The sequence below is a fragment of the Solea senegalensis genome, linkage group LG5, assembly GCF_019176455.1.
Source record: "Solea senegalensis isolate Sse05_10M linkage group LG5, IFAPA_SoseM_1, whole genome shotgun sequence".
Classification (NCBI taxonomy): domain Eukaryota; kingdom Metazoa; phylum Chordata; class Actinopteri; order Pleuronectiformes; family Soleidae; genus Solea; species Solea senegalensis.
In genome coordinates, this window is record NC_058025.1 from 8,878,697 (window position 1) to 8,904,593 (window position 25,897).

Consider the following 25,897-nt stretch of genomic DNA (forward strand, 5'->3'; position numbering starts at 1 on the left):
TTTTTTTTCTGACACTCATTTGCTTGCAGTTATCTCTCGTAGCTTATCAGTGTGATTGAGTAACAGTTGGAAGTGAGGCAGCTATGGATTTGTTCAAAAAGGTCTAAAAGGTCAGCGGATAAAAATAGTCCCCCACCTTCTGCTCCACATCCAATAATGAAAAAAAAACAAAAAGAATCCTCATTCATGACTCAGGTAACATTTATGCCCTCATATCGTTATCTATTCATGTCATAAATAAAAGGCCCAGTGTGTACAATTTCAATCATCACCTAATATAATTAGACATAATTGATTTATAACCGTACAATCAGCCGACTGTGTGAATTGTTGTTTTTCATTAGCCCAGAATGAACCTTGAATATTCATGCTTTGTTACACTGGAGGTTAAAAGTCCAAACTGAGCGTGAAGTCACCCTCCAAGCTGAACGCATTCCGGCTGACAAATTGGAAGAACACGGTCCCTCACGGGAAGACATGAATTCGAAGCGAGCATAAACGGCATCGCAACCTCGTCCATGGATTAAAAAGTGAACCGTACGATCACTGGAAGAGTCATGAGTGCTATGTCTGACATAGGAATCAAGCCCCCATTGTTTTCGACCGACTTATCAGTGATCAAGTCACTATAGAAGTGCATTTTATTTCACTTTGACTGACATTGGTCTTACACATACTGTATGAAAAACACCTCAGGCCACCAACTCATAGAACATGTGCATGTACTGTAATTCTCAAGCATGACTTAGCCTAAGGCTTTTGCACAGTACTACATTTTCTAATTTAAAATGTTTGTGCTGTCCATTCACTAAAAACTGGTTCAAAAATGACCACTAAACTAATGCTAAACTAATCTTGAATTCGGTTTTTTTCTGCCTGGCTGCACACACTGATAACTCACAATCTGGCAGACGTCCATGTCTCTCCGCACAGAGAGACGTACAGTGTCCTACAGTAATATATATCTATAAATATGCTAAAATAAAACTTTATTTTCTCAGTTAACTTCCTTTCCACTTCATACCAATATTAAAACTTGACCTGCTTTGAGTTTCAGGAATTTGTATTTGTGCTCTGGATCTGACGTGTCTTCAGAGAATCTGTGTTTCTTTGCTCACGTTTGTATGAAGGTAATTTGCCAAAAAATGATGAAACAAAACAAGATTTTCAGTCAGTATATACAACACATTACTACTGAACATTATTTGGATAAAAAAAAGTCTGTGAACAATTATTTGGAGGTTGTAACCTTGCTAAAATGTTCAAAAACACACACCTGACGTGACCTTTAAAAAAACACAAGCTTACAACTACACTGTAAAAATGCAATTTGACTGAATTTCTAAATGAATATGGCAGATATAGACTGCAAATATAAATCCGATTCTTATCATGTGCTCTTGATACGGATATCTGACATTTTACACTTCTTACTTCTTACACTGGATTTCTGCAGAATAATCAACCCGAAGAAAACACAACTCTCTCAAATTTGAGAGGGAGTGAAGAGGTGCGCTGCGTTGGCGGGGCTCACTCTCCACGGTTCTCATCGGGGCTTTATTTACCCTCGACCTGTCAAGAGGACAAGCAGAGATACCACTCTGAAGGAGAACCTTTTCCTTTTTATGAAATAGCAGCATAAACACAAGGTTTTAACATTAATTTAGGGTTTTATTTAAGTGTAAGTGCAGGTCACACACTTAATACTTGACACTTAAACTTGTAGAAGCTGCATACAAACTGCATACATGGTTCCCATAAATGATTGAGAAGTAATTAGACTGTATGGTCATTATTATAGCACTGCTAAAGCAATAAATCTAATAGTGGCCTAAAGCTTTTGCACAGTACTGTATATGTGTTGTGTGCAACAGGAGGAGGTGCTATCAGTGCACCACAGACGGCAACAATGTGTTTGCCCACGCTGTCACTCACTGACCCCATAGTGTCACTGTGAGTTACCCAAACTCTAAAATCAGACCTTAAACCCCTCAAAAGCCCTTTAAAGATGTGACAACCAGCCAAAATGTCCTCATCTTGTATGACTGATGTGATTGTTGGTCCTCACAAAGCCAAGAATAAAAGAACACACACATACACAAGTGCTGACCAAGGTTACTATAGTTAATGAAAACTTAAATAGAAAAAAAACATTTTCGTTAACTGACAAAAAATAAAAACTAGAGTTTGAAAAAAAAAACGTTAACCAACAAAAAGTAAGCACAACTGTAGTGGAACATGTGCTCAGTTTTGGTCTTTGTATATTTATTTCATACATAACGCTCTTGGGTTCATATGAAGTGTGTTTATATTTTTCTCTGCCGGGCAATTTTGAAAGGTTGAATTTTCATTCAGAATAAAAGGTTTTCAATTTGTTTTTAAACACGGTGATGCAAGTTAAACATAACATTCGTTATATAGTTAGTAGGGTTAAGCTGGTTCATCTAAGTGAATCAAACCTCTAGTCTTTTATTGGGTTTTTTAATTTTGCTCATGTTTTTCCCTCAGATTGAGCTCCCTGAGACTCCTGGCTCACAAACAATGTGATGTGTCTCATGAGGGTTATGTATTATTATTATTATTTATGTGTCTTTAGTCAGCTGGCTATTTGATTTTTACCTGTCACACTATCTGCATTCAAACCTCAGCACTATGATCCACATTTTGCACTTCAGGCTAATTTCTTATAGACGGTCATATTTGATTCAGAGATGATTGTTTATGTGTTCCTTACAAAACTAACACTAAAACTAAGCATTTACAAAGGTCAAAACTAAATAAAAACTAAAACTAATGAAAAATCCAAAACTATCATAACCTTGGTGGCGACACAGAACAAGCTCAGATTTCCTGATATTAAAGATATTTCACTGGTTGCTAAAACTATAAAGACTAGTCAGTCAGTCATCATCTACCGCTTTATCCTCCACCAGGGGGTCACGGGGGGTGCTGTGCCAATGTCAGCTACATCATGTGCAACATGATTGTGCCGTCTATTCATCAAAAAAAACGGTAATTTAGTTAAAAAATTAATCTTGAATTTGTTTTTTTTCTGCCTGGCCGCACGTCCTTACACACTGATAACTCACAATCTGGCAGACGTCCACGTCTCTCCACACAGACAGACATACAGTGGCCTACAGTAAAATATATATATATATAAATATGATAAAATAAAACTTAATTTTCTCAGTTAACTTCCTTTCCACTTCATTCCAGTACTAAAACTTGACCTGCTTTGAATAGCAGGAATTTGTATTTGTGCTCTAGATCTGACGTGTCTTCAGAGAATCTGTGTTTCTTTGCTCACGTTTGTATGAAGGTAATTTGCCAAAAAATGATGAAGCAAAACAAGATTTTCAGTCAGTATATACAACACATTACTACTGAACATTATTTGGATAAAAAAAGTCTGTGAACAATTATTTGGAGGTTGTAACCTTCCCGAAAGGTTCAAAAACACACGCCTGATGTGACCTTTAAAAAACACAAGCTTACAACTACACTGTAAACATGAGCAATTTGACTGAATTTCTAAATGAAAATGGCAGATATAGACAGTGAATATAAAGCCGAGTCTTATCATGTGCTCTTGATACGGATATCTGACATTTTACACTGGATTTCTGCAGAATAAACAACCCGGAGAAAACACAACTCTCTCAAATTTGAGAGGGAGAGAAGAGGCGCGCTGCGTTGTTGGCGGGGCTCACTCTCCACGGTTCTCATCGGGGCTTTATCTACCCTCGACCTGTCAAGAGGACAAGCAGAGATACCACTCTGTCCTTGTTTCTCTCTGAAACTCACGCATCCGGCATCTTGGCTGTAGTGCTTCCACAATGTCTTCTGCTGGGATTGGTTCACCTTCAGAGGCTCAGGCCAAATCTCCAAGGCAGAGAAGCAGGCCTACGCAGAAGAAGACCTGTCCCGCGTTGTCTGCCCTGATACTGAATGCTGTGGCCGCAGAGCGTGGGAGTGTGTCCCTGCCAGCACTGAAGAACGCTCTTAAAGCTGGAGGATACGACGTGACTAAGAACAATGCCAGAATCCTCACCTGCATCAGACGCTTGGTGGGCAACAAATGCCTGCTTCAGACCAAGGGCACTGGAGCCTCGGGCTCCTTCAAGAAGGCCCCCACACCTCTGAAGAAGGTGGTGAAAAAGAAGAAGGCGAAAAAGGTCAAGAAGGCCAGCACCAAGAAAGAAACTGCCGGTTGCACTGCGGTGGCCAAGAAGTCACCGAAGAAGAAGAGGAGGGCAGAGAGTCCAAAGAAAGTCAAGAAGGCAACTGCGCCCAAAGTAAAGAAGGCAAAGAGCCCCAAGAAGCCAACGGCAGCCAAGGCAAAGAAAGCAAAGAAGGCAAAGAGCCCCAAGAAGCCCAAGCTAGTGGTGCAGTCAAGGACCAGGTCTGCTGTCAGAAAGTGAACACTACATGCTTCCCAGTACTGTGTTTAACTTTGTGTGGACTTAACATCTGTATTCATTCCAACAAACTTTATAGTTGCATAAGCAAACTTTAAGAAGTTTGCTTATGCAACTTTACAGCTTTTGTTTGTTTTTTTTACACACATTTTCCTGCCACAACCCGTGAGGGTCTGCACTGAGCTGAATTGTTGGAAATAATAAACCTTTTCATAAGTTACAGCGTGTGTGTGTGTTTTCTTAAGATTATATTACGTTTAATGAGAAAAACAATAATGAATTGAGCTTTTTCTTTTTATTGGAATTTAATGTATACAGTCATAGTTTCCCAGTCAGTGTTTTTCTATCTATGAAAAAAGATTTTTTTCATTCTAAATATTTCATTATCGTTCAGCATCACTGAAAACATTTCTGGGGTCTGTAATGTGTAAAGAGTTGTAAATGTCTGCATCGGTGGTGGTGTGGTGGTGGTGTGACGGCAGGAAACACTCTCCTGGCGCACTCACTTCTTGAACTGCGCAGCGCACAAGATTGGAGAGGTGCTTTTACGCACCGTTACGCACGGGGATCTCGAGCGCTTGAGTGAAAACCACGCTCTTGTTGAGAGAAAACCTTTGTAAAAGAGTCATAAAAATGTATTCCATCTTACTGCCAGGTGTCATTAAGTAGACGTAGTAGACCCACTTTGAGCTGCTCTACCAGGTTTATAACTTGATTAGTAACTAATGAAGCAGCAGACATGGCTCAAGTGAAAGTAAAGGGCAACTCCTCATAATCATTACTTAAAAAAAGGAACCACTTGGGGACTACAGTATGTGGGTGTCTTTTTATGTGATATCTATTTTTACATTTTCGATGCGTAAATGATTGAGTTTTGTGCAATGTTTAAACTAATGATAATAAATAACAAAGTGTAGTATGTGCAGAATAACGGGCGGGACCCGTGGCTGTTAATAAATGTGCAGCTGGTGATGGAGACTCGCCAGCTGCGCGCAAAACTCCGCCAATCATCACGCACAACAGTGAGAGTCACGGGGTGTGACGGGCAGTGTACGTTAAGGCCTCTCCTCTTATCTGCAGCAGGAGGAAAACACATGACAGGGTTCCAGTGCGACTGAATTGATAGTGGCGTGACGTTTATGAATGGGTTAACTCGTCCTCAGACCTCCCCACTGATGGGATTTGGAGAATAGATGGCCGGGTGTTTGCGCGCGTGTCTTTTTTATGAGCGTGTCACTATGACAAACAACTTTAAACTCTGTGCTGCAAGTGACTCATGTCTGGTGACTCACAGAGCTGCAGAGTCCACGAGCTGCAGTGTTGTCGCCATCTACTGGCCACATTCAGAACTGCTTCTAAGTGGATTTTTTCTTTTAAAAAGCAAACCCAACACCTTTCGTATTTAAAATAAGTAACTTCAAATAATAAAAATACCTGTGGTTCATAACATCCGACTACTTTTCAAAATGACGTTTTGGATATTTTAAGAAGGTAATTTGGACTTCATAACAGAACTTTTCATTTTAATTATTTAAAGAATAAACCTTTTAGTACTTTGTCTCCTCATCTAAATCTTTGCTCACCTGCATTTGTTGTTTCCTCATTTCAAATTTGTGATAGCATCGTTTGTTTCACTACCTCTTTTGGGGTTGTGTGTGTGTGTGTGTGGTTTTAATATTTTTACCCTCTCAGGCACATTGTGCGTCACTTGTAGAGCTAGTTTTAAGTATTTTTCAGAGAAGTTGTCAGTGGGAAGTGAACAGCAAGCGTGACAGCTGTAAGGATGTGAGATCATTTGAGGTTTAATGATTAATGAAACAAAGACATACTGTAAATGTTCACATGGTTTATACATTGTAGATTTGTTTGAAAGCAATCCTGGATGTGTTGTAATGTTTTAATCTATCGTCTATCAAACATTGTCTTCATGTCAAACATTCACGTGCAGGGTCGATGACTCAGACTCGGAAAGTCCTAACGTGCAGTCATGTGACACTTCATGGAAACTTGATTTCAGTCCTTTGTTTTCATATCTGCTTTCTGTTCCCGTGTGTAGGAGGAAGTCTCCAAAATAATGTTGACCTCACAAACACACAATTACTATGAAAAAAACAAACAAACATCAATCTGTAGTGTAACAGATGTGTTTAAGTTCTGATACACTGATTTAAGACTGAATACAAAAAAAGAAAAGAAAAGAAAAAAACCACAAAGTTTCACTGACACACAAATGAAAGTGAAACTAAAAGACTGGTCTGCCTTACCTCAAAGTCACGTGACACACGGCAACAAGGAGGAACTTTGCTGAGATTACAGACAGAGTGGAACCTCATTCCTGACACAGGCATCATGAAGATCACAGTGCTGCTCCTGGCTCTCTCCCTCCTTCACGTCTCCACTCCTGTCCCGGTCAGCCGACCGACCAACTGGCTCAGACAATGCCGTGCCTCCACCAACCTCTCCATCACGGCACTGGAGGTGCTGCCCGGTGGAGGCTGGGACAACCTCCGGAACATGGACATGGGTCGGGTCATGAACCTCAGCTACTTCCAGTGCCAGACCACCGAGGACGGGGTCTACCTCATCCCAGACGAGGTGTTTGTGATTCCCCACAAGGAGACGGGTGTGGAGACCAGCTCTGAGTTAATCAGCTCCTGGCTGGAGCAGAAAAGCTCCACATCTCAGAGCATCAATGCAGACATATCTTTCTTCTCTGTGCTGAACGGCAAATTTTCAATTGAGAGCCAGAGGATGAAAACCCATCAGGTCCGAGACTCTGCGACTACAGCCAGAGTCCAGGTGAGCTTTTATTTTGCTAGGTTTTGCCTGTGAAATGAGGTTTAAATTTTTTATGCCATCATGGTCAGTGTAGACATTATCGAAATAAAAAAAAAGTTGTTTTCCTTATATACTTTGTAATGCTATTCTACTCTTTTTGTTCAAAGGTTCGCAACTTCATCTACACCGTTAAGGCTTTTCCAGACTTCACCCTGGACACACGCTTTGCCCAACAAGCCAAAGAGATTGCAGACGCGATTGAAAACAACCAGACAAGAAATGCAGACTATCTCTCAGAGAGAATGGTGTTGGACTACGGGACTCATGTTATCACTAGTGTTGACGCCGGGGCCTCATTGATAGAGGAAGACTATCTCACTTCTTCTTATGTGTCCGACAGCGTATCACAAAGTGTGTCTGTCAAAACAATGGCTGGCTTGAACTTTTTCGACAAAGTCAAGTTTGACATAAGCAGTCAGAACACCCAACAGAGCTCAGTACTTCAAACCTATCAGTCCAACATTCAGTACTCGCTCACCCAAAGCCACGGAGGCACACCCTTCTATCCTGGCATCACTCTGAAGACGTGGCAGGAAAGCACCAGGAACAACCTTGTGGCAATTGATCGCGCTGGATTTCCCCTCCAATACTTTATCAGTGCCAAGACCTTCCCCGATCTGCCACAGCCCACAGTTGGAAAGGTGGCTCTTAAAGTGAGTCAAGCCGTAGAGCTATACTACAAGGTCAACACCCGGCCTGGCTGCGTCGACGTCAGCTCCCAGAACTTTAACTTCCAGGCCAACGTCGACGATGATTCTTGCAACGGCCCTGCGACAAACCTCAGTTTTGGAGGCGTCTATCAAGTCTGTACTCAGCTGAGCTCAGACGCGGGTCCCCTGTGTGACGCTTTGGCTCAGAAAAACCCCGAAACGGGTGACTTCTCATGTCGTTCACCGTACGTGGCGACTTTATTGAGATCAGAGGTGAGACAGCAGGGCTACAACGCGCACCAGTGCTACAAGCATAAGTATTCCTGTGGATTTCTGTGGCTGTCCACTTGTTATAGATTAGTGTGTCAGGACAACTACTACGTTCGCTCAGCTCGCATCGACACCTACTGGTGCTCTGTGAGCGGAAAGGCCCCGGACAACTCGGGTTATCTGTTTGGAGGCATCTACAGCCCGTCTCTGCTGAACCCCATCACCAAAGCCAAGAGTTGCCCCGCGAACTTCATCCCGCAGAAGTTTCTCTCCGACGGCCAAGTGATCTGCGTGAGCAACGACTACGAGGGCGGAACCAAAAATGCAGTGCCATTTGGAGGCCTCTTCAGCTGTCAGTCAAGCAACCCGCTGGCAGGAGGCCAACGCCGCTGCCCTCCCAAGTTCAGTCAGCACCTCGCTTCAGTGAGTGACGGCTGTGAAATCCTTTACTGTGTCCAGTCAGGATTGTTCACAGGTGGGCAGCTGCTGCCGGTCCATCTGCCTCCCTTCACCAAACCGCCCGTCATCAACATGCAATCCACCAACACTGTACTGGTGATGACGGAGGGAGAAAAGAGCTGGGTCAGAGTGGGACAGACCAAGATGTGGAAACTGGCCAAACCAGAGGAAATACAGGACATTGTGCGCAAGCTCAACCCAGAATTGAACGAGCTGTCCCCCGGAGGAAAGGCAGGAGTGGCCTTTGGGGTGATGGGTTTGATGGCGCTGCTGGTCATCGGGGCAGTGCTCCTGATGAGGAGGAGGAGGGGGCAGCAGCTGTGGTCTGGGTTAGGGGCAGCTCAAGGCTACGAGGCAATACGTGGAGAGGATGAGTGCGATGGCAGAGAGACGGAGACACAGCAAAATGTGGCTTGAAGGGAAAAAAAAGTTAAAAAAAAGAAAATCACAGCTTAAGTTGATTCTTCTTCTTTTGGCTTCTCCCATTAGTTAATCTGCCTCCATTACATCGTATCTCTCACTTCCTCCACAGTGTTAGTCGATCATCAACTCAGACACTGAAAGAGATCATATTTGAATCTGCTGCATTAAGTATTATCATTTTCTTATTTCTATCTATTTTATGCAAACAATTATGAATTCACTCATTTGCATGTGTGTACATTAACTGGTGGTTATTTTTGCTCAGCGGTATGATGTGTTCTTCAAATCTGGACAATATTTTTACTGTGTTAACAAAGATCTAAAACCTTGTGATTGAAGAGCAGTCACAAAAAAACAGCAGGAAGTAGAAGCGGTTTACTACGATTACAGTGAAGCAATGCTGCCCCCACAAGGCCAAGATGAACACAGTCAATACAAATGATCAAGGGCCTGAATATTTTTGTATGATGTTTAAATGTACAATGCATAAAGCTTTTTCTATTAAAACATTTTTGTAAGAGACATTTTTCATTTAACAAGTTTTTTACAATATTTTTGTATCATGCGACTAACTCTTCTGCCTTGCACGACAACTGGTATAGATTAAACAGTTTGAAATCGCTTCATGGATCTATGTTGTTGTGTTTTTACTGGATTTATGTACCTTAAATAGTTATGACAGGTCAGAATGAAGTGAGTTTGTTTTCTCACAAAAGGTACAAAAGAGGAGGAAACAGTTCAATGAACACACAGTGGTGAAGGCCTGCTGCAGTCTGTAAATACACTGGCATCAAAAGCACACATTAGTTTTCTAAATCCAACCGCAAATATGAGTATGGAAAAACAAATCTTCGCCCGACACCGTGTTTGTTGAAACCTCTTGCACAAACATGCATCTTCACCAGCATTCCACATCCTGAAATAGATAAAAAGATGCCCGCATGGATTTTGTAAGGTTATCGGCACTCATTATCCAGACAAAACCAAAACAACAGTCACTCCACATGCACTGTGCGCGCACACACACACACACTTCCCATAAAATGTCTCTTTTGTGATTTTCATTGCTTCTATAAATATATCCACCCCCACACACACACACACATACACACATCAGACACAGCTGTGAGGGATTCATATAAACCATTCATGCTGAGGAAATTGGAAAGGCCTTAGGGGAGGGAGAAAAATAGAGAGACGGGAAGAGGGATATAGACACATAGCTATATATCTCAGAAGCAGAGGAACTCCCTCCTCGGTCTTTTTCACGAGGCAGAGGACGGACAAAAGAGTGCAGCCAGCAGGCAGGCGTTTGGCACAGCCAGATCTGTGATTTTCAACTCAAGCCAGCGCAAGATTATGGTCAGTTTGCTGCTCATTACAGTGAACTGTGCCATCATCATCATCATCGTCGGGTTTAGTGAAGAGGGAGAATTATAATCCAGAGAGGTATTTCTTCAAAGAAGACAAAAGGCGCAAACTAAAGGACAATAAATAACAAACATTCACAGGTAAGTGAGTCTTTATCCGACACGTTTTCTATTGTTGACACAACATCTGTGGCAGGATTACTGCATTGTTATAAAGCAGTGGGGATTAGAAGCTCAATCCAGAAAACAGTTCATCTGCTATTTTAAGTCTGCTCACTGACCAAACACAGAATACTTTTCCAACCATAGCACGCTTCGTTAGACTCGGGTTAACCATGCAAGCAGGAGGACATCGACGGAGCGACTTCACTCTGTTTACACTGGCTCTGCCGGTTATGCTGGTCGTCTGTGGAGTCCGGGGCTGTCGCATTGGCTCTGGGTCAGCGTGTGAGAAAGCTCCTCTTGTCCCAGGCCACAATCTGGCAGGAGAGGGTTTTGACGTGGTGCGGATGCGTCGAACGGGGGCGTATGTCATCAATGTCAAAGCTCATCTCGCCGACAACCACACGTGCACACTGTGTCCAAACCGTTTCCAAAATGGACAGGTAAACAAAAAAAAAAACCTAAAAGAGCACATCCTGCTGTGGTTTTTTCCCTCCACTAGTATCATTTTCATTTTTAATCCCTTTCCAGATTCAGAGGCTCCCGGCCGCAGTGCTGGACTGGCGTCCCTTCAGCCGCTGCAGTAAGCAGCTCTCTAGTGCCCTTCACCACTCTGTGGAGTCTCTGCTGCGCAGCTCCAACTCCCTGGTCAACAACAACTGGAACCTGGGGTTGAGTCTGGATAAATATGGCACGGCAGTGCTCGGAGGAAGCCGATCGGACTTGGCAAAGTTTGCTCACTCGCAGCACAGCGTGGACAAGGCCACTTTTGCTATCCATGAAATCAGTTGCACCTACTACAGGTAAAAGGGGGCCTTGAGTTACACATAATGGAGCAATGGCTTGAGATGAGAACTCAGTGAAGAGAACTCAGCTGTTTGTAATAAAAAAAGGGTCATGGTGTCATGGTTCTGCTGCACATGCCCTTTGTTTTTTCAGCTACAGACTGGCCGACCACCCCCAGCTGAGCGCAGAGTTCACAAAACATCTGAAGAGACTCCCACAGAGTTTAAACACAAGCCAGAGCAGAGCGCTGTACAGGCGGCTGATAAACACCTATGGAACACACTACATATACCAGGTGAGAGCAGTATGTTTTGACCTGGTGTGCCTGACATAGCAGAGTCACTATTTTAATTTAGTACTGTTTTTAGGATGGGCAAAATAATGCGGATCATAAAGAGATGGAAAAGCCAAGAGAGAGTTTTCAGTCTTCACTCATTTGTGTTTCCTAGGTCCAGCTCGGTGGTAAGGTGAGGCGGATCACCGCGTTCAGGACCTGCCTGGCGACACTGAAGGGTTTCTCCGAGTCTGAAATCAACAACTGCCTGAACGCTGAACTCCGAATAGCTCTGGGTTTCATCCCCGCGAACGCATCCTTCTCCAACAAGTGTGAATCCCTCCTGAAGGGCAACATGAGCATGGGCTTCTACCAAGGCTTCATGACTCATAAAATTGAAGTCATTGGAGGCGAGAAGTACTTTCCAGACATCCTCTACCAGCAGGACCCATCAGACGCATACTACAGCTGGATGAACAGCCTCCACGACAACCCCGATGTGGTTTCTTACGCCATCTCCCCTCTGCACCACTTGGTGGAGGACTTGCAGGTCAGTGATAATCTGAGAAGCGTCATTACAGATTACATTAAGGAGAACCAGCTGCAGGAACAGTCTGCCTCCAAGAACTGTTCCCCAACTCCCAATCTGGATCACAACTGCTGTCCTTTAAGGGCAGGCAGAGGGAACCTGAGACTGGAGATCCACAGAGCTGCAGGTATGAAGGCAGACACCTTCACAAAAACAGATGCCTATGTGAAAATCTTCTACAACGGCAAGTACGAGGAGACCGACACGGTGATGGACGATAACAACCCAGTGTGGAATGCTACTTATGACTTTGGTTCAGTCGAGTTGGGCCAGGAGTTGAGGTTTGAAGTCTGGGACAGGGATGTGCTCTATAATGACATGGCAGGGATATGTGTTACGTTTCCCGAGAGAGGAACTCACTCGCTGAGCTGTCAACTGAGCAAAGGAGTTCTCTACTTCACCTACTCCACAAAATGCGACGCTCACCTGACAGGCTTCAGGTGTGGACGGTACTCCCCCAATGCGGAATAATTGTACCACCACTACCACATTTAGAAGCACTGAAAGGCCACGTCCAGACGGAAGCGACACGAAACGTACATTCTTTTTCCCGTAATTTTTTTCTTATTTAAAAAAAAAAAAAAAGACTAGCGGCAAATCTACTGACTTTCTGCCATAAAACTGAATATTTTACGAGAAGGAAATGCACAATTCTGCCACAAGAGTGACATCGAACATCACAGTGTGTGTGTAACACAGTGTGTGTATCAATCACTGATCAGTTTTGGTTACTCAAGTCAAGTTTGTTTTCTCCCCTCTATTTTATTTTATTAAAAATCTCTAAAGACAGGATGTGTTCTAGGACATTTTCAAAAAATACCATTTGAGGTCGCCTAAAACACTGTCTCCGTGTGGAAGGAACGCCTCTCCGACAAAAACAGTATGTGCATTCACCTAAACCTCTTTCCGTGTGGACGGCTCCCCCTTCCACAGTGTTTTTGTCCTTGCATTTCAACATCATCTCTTGTCTGAACTTGTGTTGTAATCCACCCTTTAATAGTAGATCTCAGTGGATTGATGTAAATGTCTTGTAATGTCTCTATTAACTATTAATTATACTTTTTGCACACACTATATATCTAAATAAAGGCATCTTGATTCAGGACTGTGACTCTGTGACCTTAATGTTCTGAAGCAATGACATATGGAGGGAGGAACAAAAGCGATCAAGTTATTACATTTCATTTGTGGTTACGAATCAGTTTTGGTTATAATTTGTTCACTAATAAGTCAGAAAATTAGAGTTTATCACACCTTGTTCATTCAATCGTTTATCCTTCGTCCTGTAATCGACAACCATACCAGGCCAAAATGGATAAAAACTAAACCGGTGACCGCTTGGTGCCACACGATCGTACACAATCTACCGGCAGCTGCTTCAATCTCGACTCTCAACACATGACCACACGGATATTTATTCCAATATTTATTAGTTTAAACAGGAATTCTAAAAAAACTTACAAACGACTTAGTAAAAAGCTTTTTATGGTTACACCAGAACACAAACAACAACATTAGCCACGTATACAGTCTGTGAAGGCAGCAGCTGTTTCTTTCATCAACAACTTCTTTATCACTTGGCTCGAGATATAATGGAGAAAAAAAAAAAAGAGCTAGGAATCTAATGAAGTGCATACAATTCTTGTTGGCTGAAAAATATCACTGAATTAGTGTTAGGAGCAGGGCTGAACAATGAGTTATTTCCAATTCAAAAATGCAGTTTGAAACGGTGAAATTTGTTGGAAACAAAACTGTAAAGCGTTTTATTTTGAAATGGGGATGGTTACAGAGGAAATGAATGTAAATGGCAACAGTTTCACTCCAGTTAACCCTGGACGCTGCTAATTTTCATTTAAAGGACATGACACGGTCATGTAGGAATGATGATGATAAAGTAAATCTCTCCGTGTACCACCTGCACAAGAACATTTCCAACAACAGCTTTAGTCAAACATACTCAGTCCTTACCAGGATACGGCAAAACTCCATACATGTCAACAACCCAAGGCTACGTTCACATCACATGTGTTTCAGTCATATTTTTTACTCCTACAAGTCACATTAAAAAGAAGTTGGTGAGAACTTCTTCTCACCAACCGACGTCTTTCAAGTCTTCTTTCAACTACTGAGTAACATGTCGAGAGGAGAGGCTTTAAGAGTCCACATTTTATATTTAGCCTTCAACATTTACGCTCATAAACAAACTATTAACATGTAAAAATTGTGTTTTCAGCACAGCTGACATGTTCACACGGTCAACCTGATCTAAGTACCAGAGATGGCAGCGTGGTTCTCAGTAGTTTTTCCCCCAGCATGGATACAAAAGTGGTGTTTTAACTCACGTCAGGGCTCACGGGAACGCCATCAAAATGTGTTTGTCGTTTCAGTTCAACTGCTCGTGCATCACAATCCCAGTGACGCTTTGAGCAAAGATGCCATATCTTCAGTTATGGTCGCCTGCCCATCTAAAAAAGGACAAATAAAAAATAATCACAAGTTAATTAAAGAGCAGCACTTCAGGACAGTAAAATAAAAATTGAAACATGTAGGTGTTTGATAGTAAAAGCTAGCTGTAAACACACACACACACACGTTAGAATGGAATATTTGTCTTATAAACTTTTTTTAAGAGGTTTATAAGACGGTCACTGTACAAACTTTTTTTCCTCCTCTGAGGAACAAGGACACACTCTGTGGTTAAAAGCCTTAAACTTGAGCCACCGAAGCATTCCGATGTCTGTTCATTTCACTTCATAAAAATAAACTTACAGCAGATCATCCAGTACCAGAGCAGTAGCTATGCTATAAAATGTGATGTCAGCAGCTGCTGCAGGTCTCCCTGACTTAACAATCCTGAAAAAGTGGGTCAATCTCCAACATTTAACAAAGGAAATGTCTAAAATCTCATCCTTTAACAGAGGAGTCTGGTGTATTTAGCAACAGCACTGCTGAAAGCCTGCGATCGTGACAACAGGCCAAATGCAAACCTTTTTTCGGCACAAGCTCGGGTCGGGTGGTTGTGTGATTCCCGTCACTACCACCTACGTTTTCATCACCATCCATTTTGTATTTATTTCTCCTAAGCACACACTTTCTCCTATGTTCTGTGTGCTGCCGCTTGCTTCATACTGTATGTTGAGAGAGCAGGCAGCGACAAGAGAAACTCCGAGAGGAAAACGGGATTGCTAATTTGCAATGCAGCTCATGAAATAAAATGCAGAAGAATCGATGTCATTTAGAAATGAGATCACGTGTAGTTGTGAATCGAGATCGCAATTTCTTAAGCGATTTATCGTGCAGACCTAGCACCGTTAATAAAAAATCATCCTCAAACGTTATATGAGGTCACTTCTTCATGTCGTCCTCCCACTCAAAATTAAAAAATGCCAACTCGGTCCATTCACAGATGTGTGAAGGAAACGAATACTGGAAGTACCACACATGGACGGGATGTCTTAGTCACCTTCACAATCAAAAAAATAACGGATTTGCAAACTCAACATATTTGATTATCAAAAGCGGTTTGTAGTTAATGGCAGAAATATGTTCACGCTCGAGTTATTTAAAAAAACACATTTTTCCTTTATCTGCTTTTTATCTTGTTATTATCATTGAAACTGGGCTGAAAACAAAAGCATTTCCACTTGAAGCCCCAAGGCTCTGAAACTATCCGTCTGAAGAAAGTGGGTCGGCCGGCTCAGTGACTTCTTTCAAATCCAGACTTAAGCCAAGATTTTTTCTGAGAGGACCGTTCTTGGAGTCATACTTTTTAAATATTTTTTTCACACCACTCACGGGCTGTTGTTGTTTCCTTTAACTGATTTGATTTATGTTGTTGAATTGTGAAGCAGTCTGTAGTCGGGACTTTTAAAAGCTATCTGAAATAAAGTTAACCATCCTCAGTGTTGAATTACTGCCTCTTTACATAAATAAGACCCTTTTCTTATCCATTCCCTTCACTTATGAATAGGGCTGAACAATCTATCTAAATTTGATCAAAATCGCAATACGGCCTGCTGAAACTCTCAAATCGCAGCAGTCGCAATGTTTCTTTATAAAATTACTTTATAAATTACCATTTCAGATTTAATGTTGTCCCAACCTATACACAACGTACTCTACAGACTGAAGAAAACATCTTTGTTTATCACATATTTGCACAACTATCACACTGTAATCATTTTAAACTAATTTTATACCGTTCCCTCTCATATTGCAAATCATAATGCAATCACAATTAAATACTGTTTATGTGTGTATGCCAGTTAACATGTGGATGTGTGTGTGTGTGTGTTCATACAGCATCTCCTCACCTTGGTCAGTAGCCGTCATGTCCTTCTCAAGCTTGAGCTTCTTCTGGCCCAGCTGCAGAATGCAGTCCTCTATGCTGTCCTTACTTATCAACTTGATCACCTTTACAGTTCTGACACACAGCAAGGTTTACGACATCACTTTAGTAGATCTAGACAACAGCAAAATTCTGCAGTGGAATAGTTTTTACCATATAAAAGTTGTTTTAAATGATTATTAACACAACTAATGCTGATATTACTTCAGTGACTACAGAGTGTCACTCAGAAACAGACTCCATCTCACCTGGACTGGCCGACACGGTGACACCTGTCCTCTGCCTGTTTGTCGTTGTAGGGATTGCAGTCGATGTCGTGCAGAATGACAACGTTAGCCGAGGTGAGATTGATGCCCAGGCCTCCAGCTCGCGTTGACAGCAGGAACACAAATATGTCAGGGTCCGTGTTGAACTCATCAATCAACACAATCCTACAAAACAAAACAAAACCTTCTAGTCGTGTAGCACAATGTGTAGAAGATGTTATGCTAGATTTATTGATTTACCACCAACTTCAGCTTTAAAAACACATTTACATACTAGTCCTATCGCAAGACATGTGTAGTAAATCTGATCTGTATTTAAGCAGATGGTGATGTGATTTTAGTCAAACCAGCTGTTATGTTGTGCTATGTTTACAGTAAACCGACGATCTGACTTGAGGTTCACTACAGCTGTAGCAAAGCAACTGGTGGTTCCCTCAAAGCACAACACTGGGTTTTTTGTTGTTGTCATAAGCATGTAATAACATGTGAGCATTGAAGTGGATGCCGCCCTCCCCAAACTAAATCAAACACAAATCTGACCTGTCAGCTATGGGTGTGGATCCATCCAGTCGGACGTAACGGTGCTTGAGATGTCTGAGGAGCACTTCCACGATGTCCAGCATCATGGTGAACTGACTAAATAACACCACTCTGTCTCCCTGTGATAGATGAAAAGAAAAGTGTGCTTATATGATCTCCTTCCTGTAGGCAGTCCGCACTCCACCTGCATGACTTGCCTATACCTTGTTTTTGAGAGAGCCCAGCAGCTCCGTGAGGTAGTGAAATTTCCCAGAGTCGAGCAGGAGCTCCGTGTCTAGCTGGTAGGAGGTGATGGAGTAGTACTGCTGACACAGACGATGCAGCTCAAAGTCCGACATCACCTCCATGTCCTCCTGGATCAGAGCAGCATCTGCATCGTTGTGAGTTGGCTCCTGAGGAGGGAAAACAAGAAGAAGTGATGGAACACTGAAAATAAAGAAGCAGAGATATAACTTGAGAGATGGACTTAGGTTGGCACTAATGCTGATTGAGTTATTTAATGGCATAGCCATTTGAATGGCTGGTGTTAGAAAAGGTTTGGTAAGTAAGACTGACCTTGAGCATGAGTTTGCTCATGGCTTTAAGCTTATCTGTGGTGTAGTACTGTCTATGAAGCAACGGATGGTTTGCCATTTTCCTCAGCTGCATCATCACGTTACACAACTCGCGGTCTGTGGAGAAAAGAAAGAGAAGCACAATTAACCAAACACCAACTTCCTGTTATACTTAATAAATGCAGGGGTGTACAGTATAATAGGAGGCAGTTATTTAAATGAGGCTTACTTGCACCACTGGTGGAATCCTTGAGTTTTTTAAAGAGAGAGTCATACAGCACCTGCTGTTTCTCACTCATTGAACAGAACTCCACCTTCTCCTCTTTTACTGGCAGCTGCTTTAGGACCTGAAAAAAAAGACCATTCCATTAGTTATTCACAGCACTTGCACAAGGTTGTAATTAACAATTTTCTCTGGACAATTATACTGTTGCCCAAATGGTTTTGACCAAGAAGATCCTTAAAAAAACAACATGAATTCATTTAACACTACAAAAAATTACAAAATAAATAATCAACTCACCTCGCTCTTGACTCTTCGGAGGATAAATGGTTTCATGATAAGTTTGGCCTGAGAAATGCGATCCCTCTCAAAACGGCTCTCCTCATGGGATTTCTGAAACATAACATACACTATTAAAATGTGTATATTTTCATTCATTCATTCATTCATTGTCTAATGGGTTATCCTCCACATGAGGGCCACAGGAGCCAATCCCAGGGTTAACCCAAAGTGAGCTTCACCATGTTTCACACAAACACTTACCATAGAAAACATTTTGGAGAGCTGTGTGGTGGAGCTGGAGAACATAGAGGGCATGATAAAGTTCAGGAGCGATATCAGCTCCAAGAGGTTGTTCTGTAAAGGAGTTCCTGTCAGCAGCAAGCGATGCTCTGCCTGAAGCACAAGAGACATTTTAAACTTTTATGTCAGTCGTATCCGTAAAGGAAAGAAAGGCAGATATGAATGTATTATAAAATGACACTGGACTAACATTAATGGCCATGAGGTGGCGGTAGCGTAGAGTGTTCATGTTTTTCAGCATATGACCCTCGTCAAAGACGGCATACTTCAGATTCAGCTTGCGGAAAAGGCTGCGATCGTTGTCGTTTCCTATAGCCAAGTTGTACCTGTAAAACAAAACAAAGTCAAAAAAGAAAAATATTTCAGTCGCTCATCGATGAGTTGGACATGAAAAATTGCTTCAGGATGTCCACCCTGACAGAAGCTACTGTGTACCAGTAATCTACAGAAAACTATAAAGCAGGAGGTCTGCATGTTTGCTCACGTGGTCACTATGACGTTGAAGTCAGTCTTGCCAGAGAGGATGTCATATCTGAGGTAGCGGCGATCTTCCACAGATCCTGTATAAAACATAAAAACACACTTAGGTAAACCATTAAACATTATTTTAGATATCACTGAAACAAACACAAAATGGCACAATTTCATTGTGAAGAGTCTTACCATAATAGACTAGAACACCGAGGGTCGGACACCACAGCTTCAGCTCTCTCACCCAGTTATCTACAAGACAGAGAAAATGAAAAATGTCACTTTTCACAAAAATAATTAGGTCACATTATTTTAAAAACTGTCTCTGCCATGCAGTACTATCAGTCCAAAGGAGAGTTTGTGTGTATGCACCAGCAGTGCATGGGGTGGGCGTTGGAGTCTAAATATCAAACGAATGCAAGTAGTTAGGTTATGTAGCAAAGTAGCAAAATGAGACAATTACCCAGTGTAGATGAAGGCACAGTGATGAGATGAGGACCCTCTATTCCATTCTCATACAGCTGGGCCAGAAACGCTATAGCCTGAATAGTTTTGCCCAAACCCTGGGAGGAATGACAGAGAGGTAAAGAAGAGAGAGGGGAACATACAGGGTCAGACAGATATCAAGCGCAATAAAGAAAAAGGCAGCAAAAATCCAGACAGACACTGCTGCTTGAATATATTATAAAAGAACATTTTTAGATTAGATTTACGGCCAATCATTTGTGTATTACTTGCTGTTGGTGTTTAAATGTTGCCAGTCCTCTTTAAGTGTGTTGTCTTACCATTTCATCAGCAAGGATGGCACTCAGTTTGTGCTCATGCAGAAGGAGCAGCCACTTCAGACCAATCAGCTGATAAGGTTTCATCTGCAACCTGAAAGACACCCAACAACCAGCTGACTATCTCCTGTGGTCATTTGCAATATGTATATCACATGTGTTGATATTGCAATAGTGGTATATTCACAATACATAGTGTAGCCCATATGCATTTCAAAGGTTACAAAAAAGGCAACATCAGCAGATGAGCATTAATATGAATATTAATCTTGACAAAACTTGAAAATAGTAAAACAGAACTGGCCGACTGTCATTTAAAGAATTATTTTAGCAAATTATTCCGTGTAGTTAATGTACACTCTACTCACTGGCTGTTCAGTAAGCTGGGCTGTTTCGCGACCCCACTGCCCGTCTCCATCACCCGCGTCACCCGTTGGACCATTTTTGAGGAAATGGTCTCACATTTGGACATGAGCCCCAAGACAACCTTCCGCTCTTTGAGGACAAGTCTGCAGCCAAGGAGTAAGTCCTCAGAGAGTCCGTTATCTTTATGAAAGACTTCAGCCTGAACAGGAAAGAGTAAGACTTTATACACTATGTCAAGTTACTATGCACAACATATTTAGTGATTAGAAATTTTACTGCCCAATGTTGCAGAATGAGATGACAAATATACAGTACAGGATTATGGACAGTACAGGACCTTTAATATTTACACAATGTCATATAGATGGGGGAAAAACTGTTGAAAGATAAAAGAACATTAGATGAGTTATGCAGATATATCAGGGGGTGTGGTGTTCAGCTACTCAATAGATTATAAAAAATGTCTTATACAGAAGACTGAGCTTGTAATTTTCCAAGTATTCTGTAGACTATGAGAAGCTTTAGATTTTGATTTTCCACTCCCCCCCCATTGGCGCATCTGAAAACAATTTTATCTACCATGAGGAAATTACCTGCATGTAGTCAACCTGACATTTTCATGTCAATTCCATGTATTTGTTTAGGAATACACCTGCTCTCTTACCAAGGCTTTCCAGCTATCGAAGGGTCTCAGTTCCACAATTTTCTGGGCCTTTTTGACAGAACACCCAGAGATCAGGGACAACTCGTCTGTTGATGCGTCCTGGAAAAACTTCAGCACTTCCCTCTTAATTTCGGTCATGGCACTTTCAGAGTCTGGCTCATTGTCCGAGTCGTCAAACTCGCTGCTAACGGTGTCCTCTTCGTCATCGTCTTCCCCCTCAGAAATAATAACATGTTCATGTGAGGCTCGTGCCTTTCTCTTGCTCTCTGCTGCTTGCGTCTTAGCTATACTGGTCCCACTGGCAAATCTGGACAACATATTGGCAGAAGAGGATGAGGGCTTCGCTGAGGTAGATATATTCTTCACAGAAGAGGAGGAAGACACTGAGTGAGAACTTGTTTCAAGCCATGTAGTCTGAGTGGAACATCTATTATTATTTTTGAAACCTTTGCTTTCATTTTGGTCAGATTCATCTTCACTGTCTTTTGTAGTTTCTGTGTCGTCTCCACTGTTAAAATCTGATTCACTGAGGGGTTCAAGTTCATTGGAGTGTCCAGGATCATTCCGCCCTACACCGTGTCTGTGATCTTTGTGTTGCCCCAACTCTTTGTGCTTCCTACTTGATTTGTCTTTGCTCTTTGATTTACTTGATTTCTCTTCTTCAGACTCAGGAGAGCTAAAGCTGCTATTATCTGATGAAAGAAAACAACATCGGAGTCAGTTGAACAGCTTGAAAGTTAGAAGTACACATAAACACGAGGTAAGTGAAAAGATGACTAGATTGTGATGACAGCGGTTGTGCTCCGAACCTGGTTCAGAAAACATCTGCAGAACCTGCAGAGCTTCTTCAGCATTCCAGTTGTGTTCCTGCAGCACCAGCCGCAGCTCCTACAACAACAGACATCAGCAAGAGTCAGGCAATAAAACTGATAATAGAAAATGCTGAACAGTTAAAAACTCTGTACCATCACATAATATCACATACCCATAGGTTTACATTTGGCTTGTTGTGTAAGTAATATTTAATTCAAGGAGTTAAAAACAGACTGGACTAAAATTCTATCTTGAAAAAAGCTGATAGTGTTGCAAAGGGGACAAAGCATCTTCACCTCCTTGTCTTGGTCAGGAAACTTTTTCTGCAGTCTCTTCACCATGGCCTCCCGCTTCTCCCAGCTTGGCTCTTTATCTTCATCGTCGTCTTCATCTTCGTCATCGTCATCATCATCATCATCATCATTATCAGCAGAGGCCTATTTAAATGCAAGAGGAAACAAATGTGTGTAAACCAAAACTTTTATACTGATTATACTGATTTACAACATCAGGTTAAACACACAATCTGTCTGATCCAAAAGAGTTTTTGTACACACACAAGGCACCAGGGCTCAAACTTCCACAGACTGTATACACTACAAGCAAGGCACAGAAGCCAGGTTATAGTCAATGCAAAATGGACTGTATTCCACATTTGTACTCTCAGGTCTGGGTCATGCTGTGTTCTATGTAGGTAGAAATGTGCCGTCACAGCTGAGGATAAATGGATTTAGAATTTAAATTTAATGCCAAGATGATTTTTTTATGTTTGACTGTTGTTTACTCAAACCTCAATCATCAATTAGGCCTTTGTGAAAACAGTGTTTGATACAGCTTACAGCTAACTTCTTCCCTTTGTGACTTTGGTAATTACTCTACAAAAGATTATCCACAAGAATTCAACACCATGTGTTGTGTTTCATAGCACTGTAGAGCTGCGTGTAAAGGTGAATCTGCTAGAACGTGCCCACTGCACTGGAATGTGTTATAATGCTGAAAAGTACAAAATACATAATAATCTTACAACTGATGATTTCCTCTTTTTGCTAGGTTGAGCAACTCCACTGTCCTGAGAGCTTCCAGATCCATCCACCTTTCTCTTCCGGCTTTGTTCTAGGACAGAAGACATCGCAGCTGTTATCATGTTATCGTTATCAAAATTGCCACATGAAAAACTTGGACTGCTAGGCAGGTATAGTAATTAATGTTTAGCACTGTGGTTTCACACAATGTAAATGTACGTATACAATGTACACCGTCTTGCACTACATTTTAAATGCTCTTTATGTTCCAAAAAATTAGGATAGATACATTCTTCATAAAGAATCATGATTTACCTTCTCCTTTATCACCAAACTTCAAAAGACAGGCAGCTACGGCTCCATCCATTGTGCTTGTGTCTTCAATGACCTGAAAAGGGGTACAGAATAAGAGGCTTTCAAAGAATCAAGAACAGGATTATAAACAAACACAACATGTCATTTACCCCCAAAATGGAAATAGTTAAGTCAGTGTTATATTTCCACTTGTGTTGAACAGCAAGTAACACTGAAGAACAGGTCCTGCAAATGAACATGGTGATAAAAGGTGACAAAGTATTTAATTTTGCTTGACTCACCTCTAGAAGCTCTGCCCTCCTTAACTGAGGAAACATCTCGAGAAGCCTGTCAATCTTAGCCTCCAATTCACTGTCCTCATCATCCACATGATGCGATACCTTATTTGATGATTTCACAACTGGATTCCTGCAGGAAAAAGGACAACAAAACAGTAAGGCATTATAAATTAGCAGACATGTGACACATGTTATCATTGGAGATCGACACCTACTTGAATTTCCTTTTGGAGGCTAATTGAGTCAATTTAGTCTTTGGTTCTGAGGGGACCTCATCATCCTCTATGTCAACTTCCTCAAAAACTACTCCTCTGGGCTTCGGTGGGCCTCTGACAGATTTCATCTTGGCTGAAAATGCATAATGGAATAGTTTACAAATGCAGACTCATCTGTAACCAACAAAATGAGGCAAAATAAGAAGAAAGAATCTGTAAAGGTATACTGTTTTGAACATTTGTCGAGTTGTTTCTCAATCGTGTGAAGATAATTAACTACTTTAGAAAATAGGTTTTGCTAATATGCTTAATTGATGACATATCAAAGGCAAAAACTACATAAAAATCTAAATTATACAAGGCCAAACACAAAGTGCAAGTCAGTGTTCAGCCTTGCTTGCAATAGAAGTACGGTGTGTTTCCATCATATTTAATAACAGTGCAGAAGCCTGGCGTTTCTGTTCAACACCTGTTCATACAATATGAAAGGTAATAACAAGGAGAGCAAAAATGCAAAGTGTTTTCACATTATAACGACAAAGTAATAACGGGGTAATTAAGCCATTAGTTCACTTTCCAGAAAGGATCTATGAAAATAACTGGAGATGGAGCACCATGCAGTAGCCTGTGATACGTTCAAATGACAATTCTCCTAACTTCATATACAGACTGGCAGACAAACAGTGGGTGGAAGTGACACGTGACTGTGACTGTGACCATATGCTAGACTTTAAGTATTTGCATCATTCCACCACTTCATTGTGCGTAACACGCAGCATTCACGATAATGCAATTTAAATATTTAAATAAACTATGCAGCGACACATGTACACAAGCCCAAAACCGTATCATATGGACACTGTTTTTTAACAATACCAAATGTAACCACTGTCAACGGTAGAACACCTGACACCTGGCTACCAGCGATGTCAGCTAGCTTTAAAGCCTGCTAATATTTACCTGGCTTGTTCTCCTTCTCCGATTCTGGACTCTTAGAGCCGCCGTCTTCGCCTTTGTTAGCTGACGACGCCGCCTTTTTGTCGAAACGAAAACGGTCCAAATTGAACAAACTCATTTCACTCCAGTGTATTTGATGGGTGACAACGGTAGCCCTTTGTCTCTGTCTAGTCACTGCTATTTTCTCTGTCTAGCCTCATGAAGCAGCGCTACTGTTAGCCTATGTACCAACCTAGCTAACGATGCGATGTTAGCATGAGAGCAGCGGTCTGGTAAAACGCCGGTTTAAACGTGTGTCAGCTCGCTGGTCTATCGCGTATTGTTTAGTCAAAGTGATTCAAACCGTGTCGAACTATTTGTTCAGTCCTCAATCTAAATATATGTGTTGTATCCTAATGCACAGTACCGGTTTCCCGCGAACTCGAGTGGCCCTGGAGGATGTGGTGCCGGCTCCGCTCATTGGTTAGGGGAAGCGGTGGGTGGCAACTCTTTTATGAAACAAGATAGTACACTATAGCATACTTCCGGTTCTGTTCATCTCGTTGCGCTTGCTTGTGGGTTCCTCCAAACCCATGCCATAGGTGGTGAACTATCTTAAAAATTAGTTGACCATGGATAATGTGCTGTGGTGATGTAAGGTCACAGCAGGGAGCTACTTTTGTTATCCAACTGTTAGTTGTACAAATCTTGTAATGTCGTGGACTTATTCTATTTTTGTGTTTCTGAGTAAATGTAATGTGAGAATAATGCAAGATCAACAGATTATATAAGGATTCTAATGTGTTCTACTCTATTTGTACTTTGTGTTGAAAAGGTTAGTGCCCTCCAAGATGCTATGGGTAGTTTTGTTTTACGTCATTGGTTTGTCATAAAGGACATAAATGTAAATTAAATAGCAATGCCATGAATTTTTAAACTGAATAAAGCAAAGCAAAGTAAACATCAGTACCATTAACCAAGCTGTATTTAGTTTAGTTTAGCTTTGTTTATTACTAAACGATACAGATAAGAAAACAACAACAGCAACAACATCATCACACAAGACATTATCGACAATAAGGACACTACTATCAATACATAAGACAACACATGTGAGACAAGGTCACACAGAATAAAACCCTACAAATAGTCAATTGTCCTATCTAAACTTATGTACATACAAGGGTCAATTATCACATAGTTCATTAGCCTTCAGCCAAGTGTTCAGAGATTTTTTAAAACTAACACAACTTGTACGATCTCTAATATAAACTGGCGTT

At 41.5% G+C, this 25,897-nt stretch overlaps 4 protein-coding genes across 7 annotated transcripts; 3 read left to right on the plus strand and 1 right to left on the minus strand.

The window, feature by feature from the left end:
* Positions 1–3,746: 3,746 nt before the first annotated feature.
* Positions 3,747–4,641, plus strand: LOC122769796 (histone H1-like). Its single transcript, XM_044026631.1, has one exon. It carries the CDS (start codon positions 3,840–3,842, stop codon positions 4,422–4,424), a length of 585 nt encoding a protein of 194 aa, XP_043882566.1. The 5' UTR covers positions 3,747–3,839; the 3' UTR covers positions 4,425–4,641.
* Positions 4,642–6,705: 2,064 nt separating this feature from the next.
* mpeg1.1 (macrophage expressed 1, tandem duplicate 1) lies at positions 6,706–9,683 on the plus strand. Its single transcript, XM_044025287.1, has 2 exons — positions 6,706–7,220; positions 7,367–9,683. Exons 1-2 carry the CDS (start codon positions 6,771–6,773, stop codon positions 9,053–9,055), a joined length of 2,139 nt encoding a protein of 712 aa, XP_043881222.1. The 5' UTR covers positions 6,706–6,770; the 3' UTR covers positions 9,056–9,683.
* A 508-nt stretch (positions 9,684–10,191) lies between these two features.
* Positions 10,192–13,347, plus strand: prf1.5 (perforin 1.5). Of its 3 annotated transcripts, none has more exons than XM_044026676.1 (5): positions 10,192–10,572; positions 10,741–11,036; positions 11,125–11,396; positions 11,533–11,674; positions 11,829–13,347. In XM_044026676.1, the coding sequence occupies exons 2-5, from the start codon at positions 10,767–10,769 to the stop codon at positions 12,711–12,713; spliced, it is 1,569 nt and encodes a 522-aa protein (XP_043882611.1). In that variant the 5' UTR covers positions 10,192–10,572; positions 10,741–10,766; the 3' UTR covers positions 12,714–13,347. The 3 variants fall into 3 exon arrangements, with proteins under 3 accessions (XP_043882611.1, XP_043882612.1, XP_043882613.1); XM_044026677.1 differs by having other exon boundaries at positions 10,754–11,036; XM_044026678.1 differs by lacking the exon at positions 10,192–10,572 and having other exon boundaries at positions 10,584–11,036.
* A 308-nt stretch (positions 13,348–13,655) lies between these two features.
* smarcad1a (SWI/SNF-related, matrix-associated actin-dependent regulator of chromatin, subfamily a, containing DEAD/H box 1 a) lies at positions 13,656–25,084 on the minus strand. 2 transcript variants are annotated; one of them, XM_044026675.1, is made up of 24 exons: positions 25,045–25,084; positions 24,642–24,714; positions 23,682–23,814; positions 23,470–23,596; positions 23,189–23,261; positions 22,876–22,964; positions 22,148–22,288; positions 21,848–21,926; positions 21,039–21,730; positions 20,377–20,573; positions 20,012–20,102; positions 19,690–19,789; positions 19,419–19,478; positions 19,240–19,315; positions 18,946–19,081; positions 18,717–18,848; positions 18,474–18,566; positions 18,180–18,297; positions 17,952–18,067; positions 17,600–17,788; positions 17,397–17,515; positions 16,839–17,021; positions 16,556–16,665; positions 13,656–14,707 (listed from the first exon to the last, which is right to left on the minus strand). In XM_044026675.1, the coding sequence occupies exons 3-24, from the start codon at positions 23,807–23,809 to the stop codon at positions 14,646–14,648; spliced, it is 3,111 nt and encodes a 1,036-aa protein (XP_043882610.1). In that variant the 5' UTR covers positions 23,810–23,814; positions 24,642–24,714; positions 25,045–25,084; the 3' UTR covers positions 13,656–14,645. The 2 variants fall into 2 exon arrangements, with proteins under 2 accessions (XP_043882610.1, XP_043882609.1); XM_044026674.1 differs by having other exon boundaries at positions 24,642–25,084.
* Positions 25,085–25,897: the final 813 nt, after the last annotated feature.

Excerpts from the sequence above, each read along its gene's own strand:
- LOC122769796 (XM_044026631.1), top strand. The coding sequence starts at position 3,840 with ATGTCTTCTGCTGGGATTGGTTCACCTTCAGAGGCTCAGGCCAAATCT.
- mpeg1.1 (XM_044025287.1), top strand. The coding sequence starts at position 6,771 with ATGAAGATCACAGTGCTGCTCCTGGCTCTCTCCCTCCTTCACGTCTCC. Across the intron at positions 7,221-7,366 it reads CGACTACAGCCAGAGTCCAG|GTTCGCAACTTCATCTACAC; the intron begins GTGAGCTTTTAT and ends TTTTGTTCAAAG.
- prf1.5 (XM_044026676.1), top strand. The coding sequence starts at position 10,767 with ATGCAAGCAGGAGGACATCGACGGAGCGACTTCACTCTGTTTACACTG. Across the intron at positions 11,397-11,532 it reads ATCAGTTGCACCTACTACAG|CTACAGACTGGCCGACCACC; the intron begins GTAAAAGGGGGC and ends TTGTTTTTTCAG. Across the intron at positions 11,675-11,828 it reads GAACACACTACATATACCAG|GTCCAGCTCGGTGGTAAGGT; the intron begins GTGAGAGCAGTA and ends TGTGTTTCCTAG.
- smarcad1a (XM_044026674.1), bottom strand. The coding sequence starts at position 24,756 with ATGAGTTTGTTCAATTTGGACCGTTTTCGTTTCGACAAAAAGGCGGCG. Across the intron at positions 18,849-18,945 it reads GCCACCTCATGGCCATTAAT|GCAGAGCATCGCTTGCTGCT; the intron begins GTTAGTCCAGTG and ends CTTGTGCTTCAG. Across the intron at positions 17,022-17,396 it reads TCCACACCCATAGCTGACAG|GATTGTGTTGATTGATGAGT; the intron begins GTCAGATTTGTG and ends TTTGTTTTGTAG.